At 36.1% G+C, this 21091-nt stretch overlaps 1 protein-coding gene across 3 annotated transcripts in view; it reads right to left on the bottom strand.

Moving 5' to 3' along the window:
* LOC148941067 (putative Na(+)/H(+) antiporter nhx-9) overlaps positions 1–21091 on the bottom strand; it is a 265572-nt gene that overhangs the window by 69420 nt on the left and 175061 nt on the right. For all 3 annotated transcript variants that reach the window (XM_089104941.1, XM_089104942.1, XM_089104943.1), the window contains exon 8: positions 10568–10657. In XM_089104941.1, coding sequence (XP_088961067.1) covers positions 10568–10657 — 90 coding nt within the window. The remainder of the gene's footprint in view (positions 1–10567; positions 10658–21091) is intronic.

Below are 21091 nucleotides of genomic sequence, written 5' to 3'. Positions count from 1 at the left end.
TCTCGACCTTTTTAAACCTTTTCAATTTTGTTTTAACCTCTCATAAAGAGTTCGCGCACCGGACCTAAGATTTTCCGTAGCACTTTTTTTTCAAATCCTTGCCAGAGCCCCAATCGTATAGCGTAGAGGATGCAAAATCTGTTGCAGCCGGTACAAGATATTTTCTAGCCGGAGGTAGTGAAGAGCGAAACAGCTTAGCAAACCAACTGCCAAGACCATAGCCAGACATTGTAGTACGCCCTTTGTAATAGTCCATTTCATTGCCCTGTTGTCTTGGGTCAAGAGTATTAACATAGCAGTCAATATCAGGACAAATGAATACCACTTTTCTATTAGACATCTTGTTTTTGAACGATGGGACGAAAATGACAGATAATCATAGACAAACCCTTTGAAATTACAAGGGAATCACCTCATTCAGTTTTTAGTGTCAACTGACTGAGTTTCGAATGGGAAGTGTTTACGGGAATATACTAAAGATGCTTTATATTATAGGGGTGAATATGTTCTTGATTGGTTTTTAGTTCAAGAACCCGTAGGAGGGGAACATCTGAATTATCAGCCAGAGATGTTTCCACAAATGAAACGTATAAAAATATATTTGTGTCCGTGGAGAAGGCAGACGGGTAGTCAGCAAAAATGAAATTAGGGTTTCTGGCACTTTTACCGTTGATTATATTGAGCTTAAAGCCAAGAACATCCTTTAGGTTATCATTGAGAATAACATTTTCGTTTGCAATGGGTGAACTAATGTAGATCTTGCCCTCCTCCTTTGAATTGTTGAAATGAAAAGCTCCTTTTTTACGAGCGGAAATTCTTTTATTGATAGAACGACATAAATCATTCAAACAGGTGAGTTCTTCGTAGGGTAATTCAATATATGGATAATCCATCCAATTGATCTTTTGAATTTGTTCTTGATCACCTGAGGGTGGTGGCGGCCAATCATAGGGTCTAATTTTTATTTCATATTTACGATATTTTCTCAGGATGTCGTAAGTTTCTCTGAGAAGACAGTCGACAAGAGCCACTTCATACTTTCCGTCGAATTTGATGGTGTGGAGAATTTCGTCCAAAAATCACTTGTTCTATTCAAGTCATTGTAGAGAGGATCAGAAACATTGGACATGAAAGTCGCATAAAAATTATTGAGCATTGTCAATATCTCCAACACCGATCAAAGAATCAAATTCTTAGTTGTATCCTAGCCAGTGCACAAGCAACTGTCTCGGTTCGCTTCGAGTAAGACTCTTTAATATCTTTTCAATTTTATACAATTCACTAGTGTTTCTAACTTTTTGCAGTTCATATTCATAAAAACCCGCCGAGAATCTCATCATCTTTGGTGTCTCGCAGTCGATATGTTGTGGGTTCGGTGTCCATGATTTTGGACACTTTAAAAAGTTCAGTGCTCCATAAATAATTCCCCTTTTCAAAAATATTGGTGGTTCTATTAATTCGAACAGTATCACCAACATTGAATTTCTTCTTCACATTTTTTTCTTTTTCACTGGAATATTGCTTTAGAGAAGCATCAAATGTATTTTCACTGCAATGAACTTCCCGAGGGCTTGAGTTGGACAGAGATCGATGGGGTCGATGGTTATATATCTGCATGATTTTATCTAAATCATGAATAAAAGCAGTTGTATTTTTCAGCGTACAATATCTTGAAATTAATAGACGAATCGTTCTTATCGTGCCAATGCAGCCTTTATCGGGCTGTGACTATGATAAAGTGTTGTATTATATTTCAATAGAACCTTTTGCACATGGGGATTAATAAATTCACTACCGCGATCAGATTGAATTTTCTTCTAGCTATCTTGTTCAAAAATGCTTTCTATAGCCTGAGCAACTTCAACACCTCTCTTTGACCCCAATGGAATAGCACATACATGACGAATAAAGATACTGATTGCCACTAGAGTACATTTGTAGGGTGCATTGTGACGCCGTTGAATCGCGTCTATAGTTAAAAGATCTGTTTGCATTATATGCAGAGGGAAAAAGGCTTTAGTTTGTCGATATTGTTTGCAATGAAGCCTGCGATTCTGATGCAGTGTGTAGCTCATTTCATTATGTAGATACTCATTTGCTTTTTTTTAATGTGCTGCCAGAGACAACTTTTGAAATCGTCTTGGGGGATCTAAAGCTTTACACTTCACCAATATTTTCATTGACATGTTTCAGAATTTCAACCATTTTGATCGCAAACACGTAGTGCAATGTCCAATCCCCCTTTGCAAACTGGAGGGTGAATCAATCCATCTTCACTTTTGACTAGCACTCACAGGTGTTATAAAACCATTGCTGCTGCTGCTGCTAGTATTTTCAAATATTGAATCTTCTTCTTTTTTAAATGGTGTTGGTGCTGGTATTGTAGGAGGACCATTTTCTCTTAGTTTCTTATGATTTTGCTTATTGCCAATAAGAGTTTTGGGAAAGTTTGATGCATTTAGAAAGTTGTATAGATTATTGTCAAATGATAAAAGTCCTTTAGAATTCGTCACCATATCACAAAATAAATCAACTAGATTATAACTTTTTCCCTGAATTATAATACGTTTCCCCGCGCTGTCGACTTGAACTTGATGATCACTAGCAGTTTCCAACATGAGATATGATAATACTCTTTTACTCTGTTCTCGATAGGTCACTTGCAATATGTTTCCAATTGTTGACACCGTAGAATTCAATTGCTTCTCCTTTGATTACACAGCTGTTAAATCTTGAGGAGATGTGTCCTGTTTAGAGGGATCTGTGATAACAGCAGGTCTCTCACGATAAGGTTTATTTTTGGCCACACGTTGTAATACATCTTGAAGTAAAAGTAATTTTTTGTCATCGGCAATACTCTCATCATTGATGAATTTGCTTAGATTGTCTTCAAAATGTTCGACGGGCGAGAGGACAAGTTCAAATGGTGTCAATTTATAGGGTTTAGCCATTCTCTAGAAAACTGTTTACAAGTCCTCCAATTATTGGCAGTAAAATTGTAAAAAAGCTACCGCCCGCTTGAAGGAGACGTTTTCTTTAAAAAATTTTTCCCTTGTTTTTGCAAGCCAAGACGCGTACAGTGGAACGATGTTGCTTTGTCTATTGTCTAACTCCTTCTGGCAAGTGTACATTGCCCTCAGTTAAGTTTAAACAAAGTTCAGATATGAGATTAATGGAATAATTATCCACACCATATTTGAGTTTGGCTTTCCTGAAGGGAGGTGTTGAAGTGCCTAGAACGGAATATAAATGCCGTTGTTCATGTAGTTTCTTCAATGTCATGATGGCAACTAATAGCTTTTTCTACTGTTCACCGGAATATATACAGTAATTTCTTTGTCGAAAATGTTGGTGACTACACGTAGATCCTCGGGTGTGCTCTGATGCTTTCATTAAGATCTAGCAAAATGTAGCCGTAGGGCTTATTTGTCACCTGAGTGTACGCTGACAGCAGAAATTTAGGGGCGCCGGGATATATTTGCTTATTGAGGGTTATTAGCGAACTAGAATCACGAACAACTCGGTAGATAATATAGATGGTGCAATTCAAAGCAAGGGTTGGCATACGTTTGCTCTGATGAAACAGATTGTGTAGAACTAGGGTTATGGAAATCTGTTCATGATGAGAGCGAACAGTGAACAGCTGTAACATTTCCTGTGAGAACTGTTCAATGGATTCAGCCAAATCATCAATAATCAGCCAGGAGTTTGGTTCAATACTATTGAAAAAAAATCAAGTCTCCGTATGAATTGCATTGGTATGGATGTGGCAATGGCATTTATTTGATCGTAGGACTCCTGCCAAATACTATAGCAATAATATATTTTCTTTGATTTTTCCAAAAACATTTTATTACAATTTTGAATTATTTTAGCTAAAAGTGTCGGTTTCCCAGACATTGATGGATCACAAAGAAACGATCTAAATGGCGTTTTAAATTGATACATACTGCTGCTGTTGAAAACAGTCAGACTACAGCTAACCGTAATCCATACTTGTCCAACGAATAAGTAGTAATAATTTTCCCATAGATCTATCTACGTTAACAAGAACAACAAAAACAATATTTCATTCATTTATTCGACATCAAAACTCTATTTGTTCAACATGAACAAAAAAAAAAAAAAAAAAAAAAAAAAAACACTTGTTCAACAAGAACAAAAACTCTATTCAAAAACTCTATCGTTTAAACGCAGATTCATTTTACCTAAGCGATCCTCAACAGCAGGTCAGAGGTCTCCTGTTTATCAATCTATTTTACTATTGAACTCCATCCCTCCTGATGTCCCTCTATCTCTTTCTGCAAAGGCAGTTTCTCACTGGGTTTTTCCAGTATAGTATTCCCCCCCCCCCTTTTTTTCTTCTTTTTTTTGCATTCCATCCAAATTTATTTGTCTTTTTTTTTCATTCAATATATTTTTCTGATTTTTTTTTATATTTAATCCTAATTTTCAATCTCTTCTTCGTTTATATCTATATTTTTTTCAGTTATTTGTGAAGTTTCCTGTTAATTCTCCTATTTTCCTAGTGTCTTATTTGTTTTGTTGGCCCTTTACAAGCTGAGCTTCTTGGGCGTGTATAAACTTTAAGTTTGTAATTGTTTTGTTTTTAGTATTAATGAATTGATTGATTTGTTCAAACATCATTGACATAAAAAATGACACTTTTTGTTATTATCAAAACACTTATGTTCATCAAGAACAACAACAATAACACTTTATGTACAACACTTACTGTCATAAAAAAACACTTTTTGTTCAGCAAGAACGCACTATTTGTCCAACAAGAACACACATTTTTGTACAATAGCACACTTTTTGTGCAACAACACTTAAAAAAACACGAACATGAACATGAACTTTAAAAAATAGCACAGTTGAACATTATGAATTTAATACCCTCCACCCTCCGGGGAGCCGCGGGCCGAAAGCCGGCCGCGGGCGGGCTAACGTTTATGTTGCATGATTGATGCGCTACCCCTCTAAAATTACTACCCCCAGAGGATATTTCCTGCCAAAAGTGATTGTGGTCTCCGACTTTCCCCTTCCCCCCTCTTGTGCCTTTCCCCTTAGTCCCCTCTTCAAACTCCTCCTTACAAACCCAACATATTTTTTGAATTTTAATAATGAGATGATCCTCTGCAGACAACACCATAGGGTAATGGGTATTTCTCAAACAAGAAATAGCACCACTAGCGGTGCCAATTAATTTAGTCAGTGCCTTGATCATGCACTCTGCCTCGTCCAATGTTTCAACTATTTCTAACAAGTGCATATTCTTAGAACTGTCTTTTTGTGGGTGGGCGTAGGAGACTGCAATAGCTCGATGTTCTTTGATTCGATTTGGAAATCGAGGATCGTTCACTTCCACTAGCTTCACTTCATAATCCAAAGAGATTTTGTTGCTCTGGAGGAGTGTGTTTTGAAAATTTTTAAAACGTAAAATGGCCCTATCCCCTGAAACCATTTCCACTGACTGGTAGCCATGCCGTCTACAATGCTTCATATGATTCCGTAGTTTTATATCGCTACGGAATCGAGACAGGCATGTTGGACAGTAGAAACATACCCCTATTGTCTTACCCCCCAGAACTCTACTGATGTCTGTAATTGGGTTGAAATGCCCAATTGTATTGGGGTCACTAGGTGGTGAGTACAACAACCAAACCCAGTGCTTCACCAATTCAATCGACGGGCTTCTTACTGGGAACACCACCCCCTTCTTTTTAGAACGAACTCCATCCTCAAATTCAGTTTCATACTGAACCACAGTAACGCCGATATTTAAATGGGCATTGGCCCTTTCAAAAATACCAATAGACCTGAGCGTTACTGGGTATTTTCCCTCAAAACAAGTGAAATCTACAATGGGAAAATCGGACCCCTCCTTCCCATGCACAGCCCAATCGTCTAAATTCGTCTTGGTAGCGTCATGTGCTAGAGGCTCGAATGCTGATATGAGGGAAGTGTACTTGAAACATTTTTGACCTGCTTCAAAACAGATTCGCTGGACACCTTGACAACCTTCTAAATTGTGATTATATTTTAAAACTATTGCCCTTTCCCCATGCCCCCCTCTTAAAATAAAATATTTTTTAAATTTACAAATATTAATTCTTAAATTTTCAACAAATAAAACTACAGACCCACTTCCATTTTCGTTATAATTCTCGAGATGCGTAACAATATGGCCTATCCAGTCTGAAAAAAACACCCTCAAAATTCTCTAAATTTGGATAGACCATTCGCATCTCGGTATGCACATAATGATGATAAACTTCACTTTTTCCCTCATTTAAATAAAACACCTTTAGAACAATAGAAACCTTAATTGGATCCCTACCTCCCCACAATTGAATTTGGTTTTCTAGCAGTGCACGAATTCTATCTACATATTCATGGACAATTTCTACAGGGTCAATCACAAAATTACCACCCAAAAGCCAATTAAAAGGGTCACTAAAAGTTTCAGTGTAGACAACTATCGTATTTAAAATTGTGTTTGAGAGCTGAAAGTCAGGAAATGATGTAAATTGGATGTTATCCTCCCCCTTCCCCTCTTGTATATTATCACCCCCCTCCCCCACATTGTTCATCAATAGGATTGTTCGAAGACATTTCATCCCCCCCCTCTTGTATATTATCATCACCCCTCCCCCACATTGTTCAAAAATAGGGCTATGGGAAGCCCCTTCAGTTGTTTGAAGTGGAAGTATTTAATCAGCGGGGGGGGAGGGTTCCCTGTTAATTCATTGACGAAATCACATAAGATTTGAAGTGTATTTGGACTTAGCAGTGGCAAGTCCGAATCTGAATTAACTACACTGCCTTGCTCAACTGCGCTATTATTAACATTAAAATAATCAGCTACAAAATTGTCATTGACACAAGGTATTTCTAGAGAATTAACGATACCATGCAATTCCTTGATATTGGTGATTCATTGTAATAAATTGCATTAAATTCAATTACCCCTTGAATAAGTTCAGTACTGCTTTCTTCAGCTGGTGAGGGGTCAGAGCATATGGAGTCAATGTAATCTATAAAAGAAAAATAGCTTATTTTCAAAGTGTCTAAATCATCCCTATTTTTAAAAATTGGATTATTATTTACATGTGCTCAGTTTACACCATATATTCTGAAAGTTCCAACTTAATACAAGATGACATAGAAGGTTTTGATTTTGTTCAAACAAATCCTCAACAAAATTTCATATTAATCCTCTTTATCTGCTTTGAAAAAAAACTGTGGTCTTTACTTGATAGCCTAATTCCTTCCGGCCATATACAACTCTTTCCGATAGAAAATTGTTTTTAAATAATGCAGTTTTATAATGTAAAGATTTTACTATGGGGAAATTATGTCCAGGATATAGTGCCTTTAGTTGGTTTCGCTAATCGAATTCAGCTGGCTGAATGTATACAATAATTGACCTGATTTAAAAGAGGGAACAACGTCTTTTAATATCTGTGACACGCTTTTACTGTGATGAAATGAAAGGCTTACTTCTAAGGTCCCTTAAAACTATAATATTCTAGTGAAAAATAGCATTATTAGTTTCAAATGGTGAGATAAAGACTCTCTAACAGTAAACTAGAAATTAGCTAAAATATTATTATGAGGTTGAAAAGATAGCGAAGATGCCTACAATAGGCAGAGAAAATAAGGTGATAGAAAAAAGAGCAGTTTCTTTGACAAGCAAAAAAATTACATTATATTTAGGTATCTCTCGGGGGAGGGGGGAGCAGTGAAATTTAAAACAAGGGGTGTGGAGGGGGATTATAGTGAAAAAAACATTTTAATATCTCTGACACACTTTTACAGTGTTGAATAATGGGTTTGTTTAGATATTTCTATAATCAGGTAAAAATGCTTACATTTTTATATTCCGGCTGCACTTGTGTGCCTGAAGGTCCTGGCAAAGCATGCTGGGGGGCAACCTCACGATCTGAAATAGAGGTGGTAGTTTTTGAAGGCCCTGGCGAAGCAGCTTGCATGTAGGATACAGACGGCTGGTGAAGCGTGTCCCTGGATGGTTCAGTTATGTTGCTGGCTTGTAAAGCGGGGTTCTGCATCCTTATAGTCCATTGTCTTTTTGGTTTTTTCCCAGACTGCATAGGGGCTGCCTCACCCTCTCTTGCTCTCTTCGATGGAGGGGGCACACATTCTTCATAATTTACTTAAAAAGAATAAAACATTTAATATTGAAAAAATGATTCCCTTTTTTTACAGAAGAAAAATTAGTACCCCCCCCCCCCTAACCATAATTTTGTCTAGAAAGCATTTATCGCAGAAGCCCCCCCCCTTTTCAGCAAAGCAAAAAGTAAAAATTTGTGAGAAATATACTTGGTTCAGAAATCAAATGCTATTCAATTTACACATAATAAAGTTATGTACCTTTTTCTTAGAAATCCCGGCCCCTTACTTTTCACGCAAAGAAACACTTTGTTTTCCCTTTACAATGAAGGTGTTAGAAGCGAGGCATTGCAACCCTAAGCCCGCCCCCTCCAATATAAACACTGAGTCCTCAAAATGGAAAATGAATATTACTTGAAACTGACACCCATCCCCTCTTAACAATCCCCCCTCTTTTTACAGAAGAAAGTCCCTCTCCCTTTTCAGTAAAGCAAAAGTAAAATTTGCGATGAAGAAGCTATGATGTTAATTTGATCAAAAGTATCCTTTTTGATCAATGAAACCTTTTGGTTAAACCGCTAACGTAAGGATTAATAAGCAGGAAGTCCAATTGTGGGGTGTCAGCTAATTATCAGCTATTTAAATCTTCACGGTTTAGCGTTATAATGGGGTCAGAGTATATTAAGAGTTGACGGAAGTTGGCTGTCAAAAGGAGAGTTCAAAAACATAGTTATTTCTATTGGAAGAATTAAAGTCATAAACAGATGGGTGTGGAGGGGGGAGGTTTACATGGTAAAAAAGAATATATTTTACACTTTCTATCGAGTATAAACAACATATAGTGGAGTTTGTATTGTGTGGGGGGGGGAGGTTTCCTGAATTTGAATTTACTGGAGGGGTGACTGTAAAATAATTTTATTTGAAAATAAAGTATGAAAATTTACTAAACAGAACTCACATTGTTAATCATTGTAGATGAAGTTTCCTTGTCAATGTTCAATGTTTTATCCATGGTGTCATAGAAACTTTATGAAAGTTTAATCACAACGCACGTCCGTTATATACTAAATCTCAAGGGCAAATTGTGATGTAATGGGAAACCATATGTAACCGACTCCCTGATTGGCTTAGAAAGAGATGAAATTGACTCTCTGATTGGCTTAGAAGGAGATGTAACCGACTCTCTGATTGGCTTAGAAGGAGACACGTGATCATGTTTCCCGTTGTCGGATCAATACATTCCCCCACTGATTACGCAATCAATTTCTCGGAAATCCACTTCCCCCTCGGTTACGCAATCAATTTCTCGGAAATCCACTTCCCCTTCGATTACGCTATCAATTTCTCGGAAATCCACTTCCCCCTCGGTTACGCAATCAATTTCTCGGAAATCTAGTTCCTAGTCGATTACGCAATCAATTTCTCGGAAATTCACTTCCCCCTCGGTTACGCAATCAATTTCTCGGAAATTCACTTGTCCTAGTCGGTTACGTAATCAATTTCTCGGAAATCCACTTCCCCCTCGGTTACAAAATCCATTTCTCGGAAATTCTCTCCCCTTCGTGGATCACTCTCCCCCGTTAATGCGCATGTGCAAACTTCACCCCAGTGTCATTACACTTGGAAACAACAAATAAATCGACCTTGAAAATACATCAAAGTGAGAAAAATCCTGTTTTTGTATTCTCAGTGACAAAAACCATAAAGACATGCATAAATTATGTGTAATCCGGATTCATTATGCCCTCTCTACTTATGACATGTATGCCCAATGTTTCCGATCTTCTCTACGATCACTTGAATAAAGCAAGTGATATTTGGACTAAAATATCTCCCACCATCAAATTTGTTTGGCGAATATGAAGTTTGTCTGGTCGATTGTATTCTCAAAAATACATATGATGTTCTAAGAAAGTGAAAAGCATATGATATTAAAGTAGAACCTCATAATTGGCCATTTCTCAGGTCTTAACAGTATGCATGAATTGCGTTGGGTTAGCAACAAACAGGTGTCGAATCAGAAGAAGGGGTGCTTTCATGTTCAAATTGAATGAACCAGAGAAGAATATAGAAGCATTATTGAAGAAGATAGAAGCAAACAGATAGAAGATAGAAGAACATAGAAGCAAACAGAAGAAGCATTATTGACACCCCACCAAAATTTTTTTTACCTCAACGAATTTTCGGTAGAAATTTTACCGAAAAAATTACCCTCAACGAGAATTTGCGTTGGGTTTTTGGTTTTAAAGATAACACAGTCCAAGGTAAAAATTTCAATGGGAAGGATCATGTGATTTACACCGACTATGCACCAAGTCTCTCCTAAAAAAGTTGTATATTCATTTATGCTTCGTTCGTGACACCTTCCAAAATTGGTAATAGTAATGTTCCCTTTCTACGAGTTCTAGAGAGAAAGAGGGTTGGACTTTACCTTTTCGTGGATCCTTTGATTCATAGTAACATCCTTTTTTACTGCTCTCTTGACTTTCAGGATATTAACCAATGGTTTGATTGTGATTCCCTGAAAAAATTTGGAATCCATAAATAAGCGAGCAACACCTATAAATCCATCATAGCTAAAATGCACCATGGGCTATGCTACTAATAAATAAGCTTACCCAATGTAGCAAATTAGAGGAACGATTTCCAGTCCCTGAACAAGAGCATGAGACTAGAAACTGGTGCTATTTTTGAAAAGATAGATTACCAGTGCCATCCAACGTTTGGCAATTTTTTTTCCCCTCAACGGTTGCCTAATTGTTATTTTAGGTATGTTAAAATGTAGGGGACGGTTAAGAAAGCCAAATCCTCTCAATAGTAGACCTACCAGCATTAAGTCAACTAACCCACTAAACCTGCAAAGATTTTTCAATTCTAGGCCTATTTTATTCAGACTAGGTTTAGGCTTAAAATAATTCTTGAAAACGAAAAATGTTGATTAATTGTATGATTTTATTTAAAATCATACATTTAGTGGATCTATTGGTTTTTAATCCCTACCTGCATGTTAAATCACCGAAGATCCAACTTTTATAAGTTTCTCATTCTCTTTGATTGAGGTCATAAAAAATAACAGCATTCTTCTGCTAAAGAACCTACCCGATGCAGCAAATTAGAGGAACGATTTTGAGAACCAAAAGTATAAAAATAACAGCATTCTTCTGCTAAAGAATCTACCCGTTTCTATTCTGTATAAGAATAGAAACTGGTACTAGTTCTTAAGATAGATTACTAGCGCCATCCAATGGTTGGCGATTTTTGGTGAACCAAAGAGTATAAGAATAGAAACTAGTACTAGTTCTTAAAAGACAGATTACTAGCACCATCGAATGTTTGGCGATTTTTGGTGAACCAAAGAGTATAAGAATAGAAAGTGGTACTAGTTCTTAAAAGACACATTACTAGCGCCATCCATTGGTTGGCGATTTTTGCTGAACCAAAGAGTATAAGAAAAAAAACTGGTACTAGTTCTTAAAAGACAAATTACTATCACCATCCAATGTTTGGCGATTTTTTTACTGCATACTTATCCTTTTAGATGTTTTAAAATACAGGAGAAGATTAAGAAAGCCGAATCTTATCAACAGTCGGCCTACCAGCTTTAAGTTAACTATTCTTCTAAACCTGCAAAGATTCTTTTAGTCTAGGTCTACTTTTTCCAGTTCTGGCTTCTCTTGCGCCCAGGGCAAAATCTTGATTAGCCCCCCCCCCCTATTTTCCACACAATTTTCAGGCCAAATTTTAACAAAATTTCGTTTATTAACAGAATTGTAATCTAAGTTATTTAATTATATAACTGTTATTAACTATTTTAATTACTATTATTTAGTTACTGTTATTTAATTTTTTAAATTAATTATTTTTATTTATTAACTGTGCCCTCTACTTTTTTGAATAAAAATCAAAAATTTTATTAAAAAAAGAATAAATTTTTATTCATAAATTGAATAAAAATAAAAAATTTTACTCAATTTAAGGGGGCGGAGTGCCACCTCCACCCCCTTAAAGCGGTATCTGCTTTCTTCGGACTAGGTTTAGGTGTAAAATAGTTCTTGAAAACAAAAAAAGATATTAATTAACACTTGGATTAAAGTTGAGCCGAATTGTGAAGAGCAGGGGTATGCTGTGGGGAATAGCAGGAGAAATTTATTTCATATGAATAAAGAATACACCCTAAATAAGCCTTTTCTCGAAGCATAATTATTTAAAAGTTAAACTTTAGATGGAAGAAAAGAGGGTTAACAAATACAAAAAATAATAATAACGAAATCAAAATAAACAGTGGCATTAGCACGAAAAGAAACTATAACGAACGTGAGGGGGACTGATATCGCCCTAAGCCACTGCTCTGAAATCTAAAATTTAATTTTTTCCCCAATTCTTCAAAAAAGAGTGCTCTGATAGAGGAACAATGCGAAAAATAAATATTTAATCTTCCATAACAATAACTGATAAATGGAATAAGTTCTTTATTTGCATTTGACATAAACAATATAATTCCAGTTCAAATTTTTAAACAGACAATCGGTAAATAAACACTTAGAATTGCCAACTAGGTGTCTTTGTCGAACTATAAAATGTTTTCAGTAAAGCACTAGACGATACCTGAGAGGACTTAAATTCAATAGCGGACTCAAGGAAATAAATCCAAAAATTGGAAGTAAAAACAATAGAAGTAAAAGTAAAATTTCCACATTAACCAAGACCCTTCTTCAGATTAATTTCAATTAATACTAATTAATAGTTCCTATTATCAACTTCAACATAGAAACTTTTTAAAGATGGAAAAAAACTGCATGTTCATAATAATTGCAATTGCAAAAGCAGCCTATATATACGAGATATAGGTATGAAAATCGCAAGTGTTATAAATATGAAAATCACTTCAGACTTCCAGCTCTTTTTAAACCCTTGACTCTTTTTTATTTTTGCTGGATGGAAGAAATCGAAGCAATGTTTTTAGTACCAAAACTATGGAGTTTCTATTTGTCTCTATCTGTGAGGGAGATAGTGATTCGTGGTCACTTCCTCAGTTACACCTAGGGAGCACAGTATAAGTAATATACAGTAGCGAAATATTTCCCCAGTCATGACACACATTTCATAGCGCGTAATTAGGCAATTTGATGGACCGTCAGAGCAATACGTCACAGCCATAGTTTCAGTTGCTACTTGGTTTTCCACCGGAAACATTTGTCATTGCGCGTGCGCGAAGGCGGAGTCATGAAGCAAGTGAGGTTTTAGATCTGTGTCAAAAATATTCAATGGAGAGTAGAGGACTTTTTGCTATTGTATATTACCTTTACTGTGCCAGGGGGCTAAACTGCAGAAAACATTGACATATATGTCAGTTAAAGCAGAATCCAGCTGGGTGGCCGAAAAACTTAGTAATTCGGACCAATTATTTAGTAGATAAATAAAAACATTTGTCTTAGTAAATGGAAATCAAGCAGGTACTCAGAGGGAGGGGGATATCGAGGAAATAGTAACATATATACCAGCGCGGCTGCTCCTTTCCATCAGCGACATAATCCTGATAACGCCAACAAGGGTGAATCACTTCCACAAGTTTAGGCTGCAAATGACAAAGAAAAAGCAGCCACTAAGGGCAGGACAGACGTAACCAAAATCAGCGCAGATGTTTCTACTTCACTATCCTAACGGCATAAAAACGGCACCGATCTAGCAGGAATGTTCGAAAACGGACGTCACGGACACTGATCAGCTTATGCATCTCCACCTAATTTTGCGACTATTTCTTCAAAGAAAGCAAAAACAGGAAAACCCAGACCATTTTCATCGATGTTTTTTTTATCAAAATGTTGATGATGGTGAAAAAGATATTGATTACTGATTTGTCTATGGTGCCGAAAGGTAGAAAGATTCCTGCCGCAAATCTGCGTCGTCTTTTTTAATTCTGTGTGGATTTGGCAAGTCCGCACCGATTTCGATTAAGGCCGTCCAGTCCTTTCGTAGATTCTAAATGTAAAAAATTTCAGAAACAGCCAACTAAAATGTCACCATGTCAACTAAAAAAAAGTAAGTTAAATAAAATTCCACTTACTAACAAAATTTGCACCCATAGTTCTTTTGATTGTTACGTAAGATCATGAACGTCAAGAATTTTTGGACAAGATTAGTTTTATCGAATTTGACAAGATGTTTGGTATCTCCACTAAGTTATCTCTAAGACGTTTTCTATCTGCGTCGTTTTCTGAGAAATTTCAAATTGTGACCAAGTGTAAAATCTCAGCCACAGTCAGTGATTTTTCCTACAGTCAGGGACTTATCCAGTATTTTTGTTTTTTTGTTGGGGGGGGGGGGGGGTACAAAAAACTAAAAAAAACGCTTAAATTTTTTTTATATTTATTTTTGTTATGTTTTGACGGGTCGGACAAACATCCCGGGGGTGGGGCCAAAATCCCCGTCCCCCCTCCTGGATACAGCCTTGGGTACAGTGCTGATCATATATTTCTGAAAATTTCATAGAAAATCCCGAAATTTGTGAAATTGTAAGAAATTAGCTATGACAATATCTGAGAGTTAAACGTAGGGAGTCACAATAAAGATTTCAATAGTTTAACCCCCCCCCCCCCATAAAAAAAAATTCTGGCCGACAAAGAAAAAAAAATACATCTGGCATCTTTCCATATTTAGGGGGCTATTTTTATCAGAGGTTTTCTCGCAATTAAGTTACTAAGAGCCTTTCCCAGCACTTCTCTATTGGTAATATGATATTTGAGAAACGCACTATTTTCTTCACCTATTGACAGTAGTTTTCGTGTACAGTCAGTGGGCTAAAGTTGGACAGTGGGCTGACTGGGACAGTGATAGTTTTATGGGCTAAAATACAACCGCAAAGGAGCAATGAAGTTGCATCTGTATAGGTGATTAAACAAAATAAACATGTTTTTTTTTTTTAAATGAAAATAAAGAGCTATGTTAAAACTAAAAACCAACAGCAATCCCCTTAGCCCCCTGCATTTCATGCAAAAATTTCACTAGTGCCTCACTAGAAACATTTTAGAAGAGAACAAGCACCGCTCGGTGGTTGTTGGTGGTGGTGCCGCTCGGTGTATTGCCTGTTAGTTATTTACAGATTGGCTTTCAGGATATAAGAAATGAGAATTGTATTTTAAAACAAATCTGAATGAATAAGCTTTTTCATTTCAGATCCAGTACGACTTTTATTATTATTATTTTTTTTTAATTCTGTTCTTCTTGTGCAACAACTTGCTTAGAAGGATCAGGCTTGAATTTGGAAATCTGTCAAAATGTGACAACTGAAATCATAATTCAACTCATTAGTTGAAGGTATTTAAATATTTTAAATGCAGCAGTCCACCCCCTCCCAAAATGGTGCCACAAATACATCCTTGTCTATCCTTTGATTGATGATATTTTTACGAATTAATGGAAAGCCTTTTCGGCTATGTTGGCAAGCCTGTTTTGCAACTGTTGTCTTGGAAACAAAAAGGACAGTAAACAACATCAACAAAGCATAGAGTAACTCTTAGTTCACACGGATGCCGAATTGCCACGCCATGGCAATTGCCATGCCACGAATTGTCATAGCCATTCAGTTGCCAATTTAAGCTAATTACTTACCTTGTCGAGCTATTTATTGAGTTGGAAAAATATATTTTTATGGGAAAACTTGAATATTTTTGCAGTAATTTTTTTCAACGCGCAACAACAGCAACATTCATAGAATCGACTATCCTGGGTGAGTATAATGGCAATTCAAACTGCTCATTAATTCAACTCAACAATCTTGTGCATTGCAAATACATTCTGAGACCACACTGGCTATACATGATATATTACCAAAAACGAGAAAATATGAACATCATATGCTTGCCATGGCAATTCAGTTGCCAATTTAAGCAAATTACTTGCTTTGTCGAGCTATTTATTGAGTTGAAAAAAATTATTTTTATTGGAAAACTTGAATATTTTTGCGGCAATTTTTTTCAACGCGCAACAACAGCAACAGTCATAGAATCGACTATCCTCTGTGAGTATAATGGCAATTCAAACTGCTTATTGACTCAACTCAATAATTTTGTTTAATGCAAATACATTCTGAGACCACACTGGCTATACATGAGGCATTACTAAAAACGAAAAAATAAAAAATAAAAAAGGACAAACCAAAGCGAGGGTAATTCTAAGACAGTGAATAAAACAACAAAACAAAGCAGTTGTCTCGGCAAGGATTTCCGTATGCCACCCTCAGTGTAAAAGTAAAAAAAAACTAAAAATTATTTAAGTAAAAACAAAAAAAAATTTACCTAAATTAATTTTTTTTTTAAGTTTTTCAAAGAAAAGTAAAGAGGTATTTGGTGAAAAATGTATTCTTAAAATCAATGGAGAGAGAGCGGCAAATTTGTCATTTTTAAAAATTGTTTCAATAAAAATACCAAAAAATGGCATTTTTCAATGAAAATACCTCAAAAAAGGTATTTATAAAAATTGTGGGGGGACAAGACAAGACCTTTTATTGACAAAATACATGATAAATAATTTTCTAAACTGGTCAGCGGGGAACAGGGCTCGATGTGTCGGCCATAAACAGAGGGAGGCGGGGGGGGGGATTCAAGAGGCATATGCCCCCTGTCTACTCCCTAATTGACACCACTATATATCTTATATATACGCCCCTATATAGTTAAGAAAGAAAGTATCAATGCATTTTCTTTTTAAAATCGAAACAGATCATAGAAAGAATATCTAACAGGTCCTAGGACGCTGGGAATCGAGGGCGTGTTGCATTCATAATCCTGGGTAAATATGGCTCGAAACATGTAAATTTACATAATTGGAATTTGGAAGGCGGACATGGCAATTTTTTGAACGCACAACAAAAGACGTTAAATTGTTGCTCAGAGTTTTTGTTCTCTAAACAACATTAACAGTCATAGAAGAAACTTTACCACGTGAGCATAAGGGCAATTCAAATTCCGCATTGACTCAATTCAAAAATATTGCCTATCCTAAGTACGTTCTGTGACAACACTGACTGTATATGACGTAGGATCGAAAACGAAGCACGAAAAAAAATAATAAAAAAAGACAAAACCAAACGAGAGTAATTTTAAGCCAATAAAATAAAACGAAAAAACGAATAAGACGAAAGGACAACGAAAAGGCTATACCTTCCGTAAGCCATTTTTAGTGTACTAACTAACTAAACTCAGTAACTATGATTTTTCTTTTTGTACTGAAAACGGCATTTCGGATATTTTTACCTAAATTAATAAAAAAAAAATGTTTTTCAAATAAAGTAAAAGGCTGTATTAAACCAAAGACGATCAGAAATAAATTAAAATGATAGTTTCAAACTTAAAACGAACAGAAATCACTACCATTGAATAAATAATACCCAAAACGAATAGAAACTACAATGAACAATCAAGCCAAACTTGAAACGAACAGAAATTACCACAGACAGGAGTAGGGCTAGGACCCCCTAAGCCCTTTAAAGACCAGAGCGTCAATTCCGCATGACTGATTTTTTTTTATTTCGAGCAGTAGGTTTTTCTTGTCAAAACATCAACAAAAAAGGGATAAAATCATCATATTAACCAAAATTACAGAAAAGAGCTAATGAAAGTAGACTGCTATATCATATATAATGCATTCATTCCTGGAAGTCTCAGTAATTTTGGAATTATTAACTTTATTAAAATATCTTCCGAGTTCCAATAGTTGCCGAGTTGTGTTGTACTGATGGATGTGTTCCAATACTAATAGCGTTTGTTTTTGTTTTGTTATTTTTGAGTGTATATTTGCAAGTAAAGCAAAACAGGAAACTTTAGTATTATGGAGACATCATGTATCAATTTTTATGCATTCGGGTTGCCAAATTTTTGAATGTATTAGGTATGACCACGGACCTTAGAAGTAAAATTGAGCTGCTCGAGAGAAATCCGGTTTATTTTTTTGAGAAATGGAATGTTGTTCTACAAGAAGGTTTGAATGAGAATAGTCAAGTGCTAACGTCTGATTTTAGTGATTCTGCAAAGTATGTATTTTCTAGTGATTTGTTTAAAGATAACCCTGTAAAAGATAGGGAATTGAATTTGTGTCATCTAAACTGTAGAGGACTAAACAGTTCACACAGATATTTGTCAGAGTTAGTTGAAAATAGTCGTGGTATTCATGTATTAGGTCTGACGGAAACGTGGTTGATTGTTAGTAATAAATCTTTATTAGACATTAATGGTTATAATTTTTACAGGAAAAATAGGTGCAAGTAAGGGCATGGTGGATTGGCGGCTTACATAAAATCAGACCTTGAAGTCAAGGTGAGGGATAATGCATCAGTTTATATTGGAATGGCAAAGGAAAGCATGGTATTGGAAGTTTAGTGCCGACAAGGCAATCTTTTTGTTGTTATTGTTTCTAAACCGCCGTCGTCCCCTTTATTTCGGTTTTTTGAGTTGTTGGAGGAGTTATTGGAAAATCTACCCGTATGTAGGTCTCAGTGTGTGATTATGGGGGATTTTAATATTTATTTGAATGTTGATAACCGAGAATCTCGACAGTTCATTAACATGATGTTTAGTTATAGCGTCTACCCTGTAATTAATGTTTCTACTAGGGTAACTGATAATAGTGCGACATTAATTGATAACATTTTCATGAATGTAAAGCAATATGTAAAGTATTGTCGACCGCGAGTGATAATAAACGATACATCCGACCACTTCGGGGCTATGGTTACTTGTGAAGTAAAGGGACTCCATCCTCATAGTTCTGGATCCAAGAAAGATAATAATAAGAATACTGGGTGACCTTCTATTTACGTTTTTCAAGAAGTTCTGAAACTACGATTTCTAGATCTGCGATGCTATATTAACTAGTCAATCTGGAGTTGTGTCCATAGTGGTTTGTGGAGCAAATAATTGGCTAACGGAAAAAGGTAGAATGGATTTTATCTTTCTAACGGGGTCTTGCTCCCTCATTGTTTTTCTTCTTTTTTATGAGCTTACTTACTTTTTAAGATCGTACTTATCTTAATCAACGGTCTTTGTCTAGGTTTAAGCGTGATCTGGAGAAAATAGATTGGAGTTTTCTAGATGAGTGTAAATCAATTGTTATGTGTTATGATACACATAACAATGGATCCACGGAGAGTGGGGGCCTTTAGTATGCCCCCACTCTCCGTGGAGGATTTATTAAATACTAAGGCTTGATGAAAGGATGAAAAGCAATTAGTTGAACCTTTATTAAAATGGAGAAACGTATCTGTGGAATTAGAATTTAGTTGAAAAATCATTTCACTCCAAATTGTTAGGTTTTTTTTTTGTTTACCTTCACAACCTAGCGAGGGGCAGTTCAATGGATCGTAATTGAGAGTTGCTTTACTCCCTAACTGAGCTCCACCCATATCACAATTTTTTTTACACACACATATTAAAGTTAATTTTGCTCTTCATTATGTCCCTGCCTATGATTGATAACTAAGACATGTAATTAGGTGTTTGCATTCTTACGTATGCCCCCACTCTCCGTGGAGGATTTATTAAATACTAAGGCTTGATGAAAGGATGAAAAGACAATTAGTTGAACCTTTATTAAAATGGAGGAATGTATCTGTGGAATTAGAATTTAGTTGAAAAATATAATCTTTTTCGTCTTGTTCATCTCTTCTTAGTTTCGTTTACAGTAGAAAAGGAACAAGGCCACATAAAAATGTGGCAACCCGAATGCATAACGATTGATTCATGATGGAAATTATCAGTTACCCTAGTGAAAATATAATTTTTTTTTTTTTTTTTTTTTTTTTTAGTGAAAAAATGAGCAAATGGTGTGAGAAGATGATTTTTTTGCTCGAAAGGACGTGTGTAAAAGTGTCTTCAGTGCAACCTAAAACCGTCACTCCTAGGAAACCATGGATGACAAAAGTACATCTGAAATCTGTGACAAAAAGGCACAGCCTCTATATGGTCAGGATTCTCAGTGACCGTGAAATAGATCGACAAATTTATAAAAAGTATAATGTCGCAATAAATAAGTTGCTGCGGAAAACAAAAAAGAGTATTTCAAAAATAAGTTGCAAGAAAATCAAGGAAATCCTGCTAAAACTTGGGACACCATAAGGTCAGTTATTGGAGGACAAAAAGTTGTTCTGCCCGCAGGCAATGGAAATCATGAAGTAACAGATTTAGTAAACGATTTGTCCCAACATTTTTCGGAAGTAGGTGAGAGAGTGAAGTCGTCCATAGGAAGCAACCCCAGTGATGGGACTTTTGAGCAAAATCTACCCCCGCCAAGTGATACCAGTCTTCGTCTTCGGCCGACTTCTATGCATGAGGTGAATGAAATAGTTAGTGACATGCGAAATGGAGCAGCGGGAGTAGATTTCCTATCATTAAAAGTAACAACTCTCATCTTACCAGTGATTCTTCTAGATTTTGTGTCATTAATAAATGGTTGTCTCAAAGAAGGGGAATTCCATGATCATTTTAAGAAAGCCAGAGTTGTACCTTTGCATAAAGATTTGTAAAAAAAAAAGATTTTTTTTACAAGAACCAATTTGGATTTAGGAGAGCCTTTTCAACGGAGCAAGCTATACAGTTTCTGACAACTACAATAAATGATGCACTTGATAACAAGCTTAAAGTTGCAACTAATTTTTTGGATATCCTCAAGGTATTTGATACCGTAGACCATGAGATCCTGTTGAAGAAACTGGAAAATGCTGGAATCAGAGGAAACGCCCTGAAGCTTCGTTTTTGAGGAGATGATCACTATATGTACGACTGAACGAGGCTGAGTCGGGAGATTTTCAATTAAATTACGGAGTACCTCAAGGCCCCCTCTTGGCCCCTTGCTGGTCGCGATTTATATAAATGATCTTCATTGCGCACTCCCTGAGTTGGTGACGGATTTGAGTGAAGAGCCATGCAAATTAGAAACCAAGAAAATCACTCGTTCTTTTTTCTGA

The sequence above is a fragment of the Artemia sp. Qi Xiang Cuo genome, chromosome 19 (genome assembly GCF_049724085.1).
Source record: "Artemia sp. Qi Xiang Cuo chromosome 19, ASM4972408v1, whole genome shotgun sequence".
NCBI lineage: Eukaryota > Metazoa > Arthropoda > Branchiopoda > Anostraca > Artemiidae > Artemia > Artemia sp. Qi Xiang Cuo.
The sequence above is the reverse complement of the archived record's forward strand: the minus strand, read 5'-3'. Positions and strand labels throughout refer to the sequence as shown.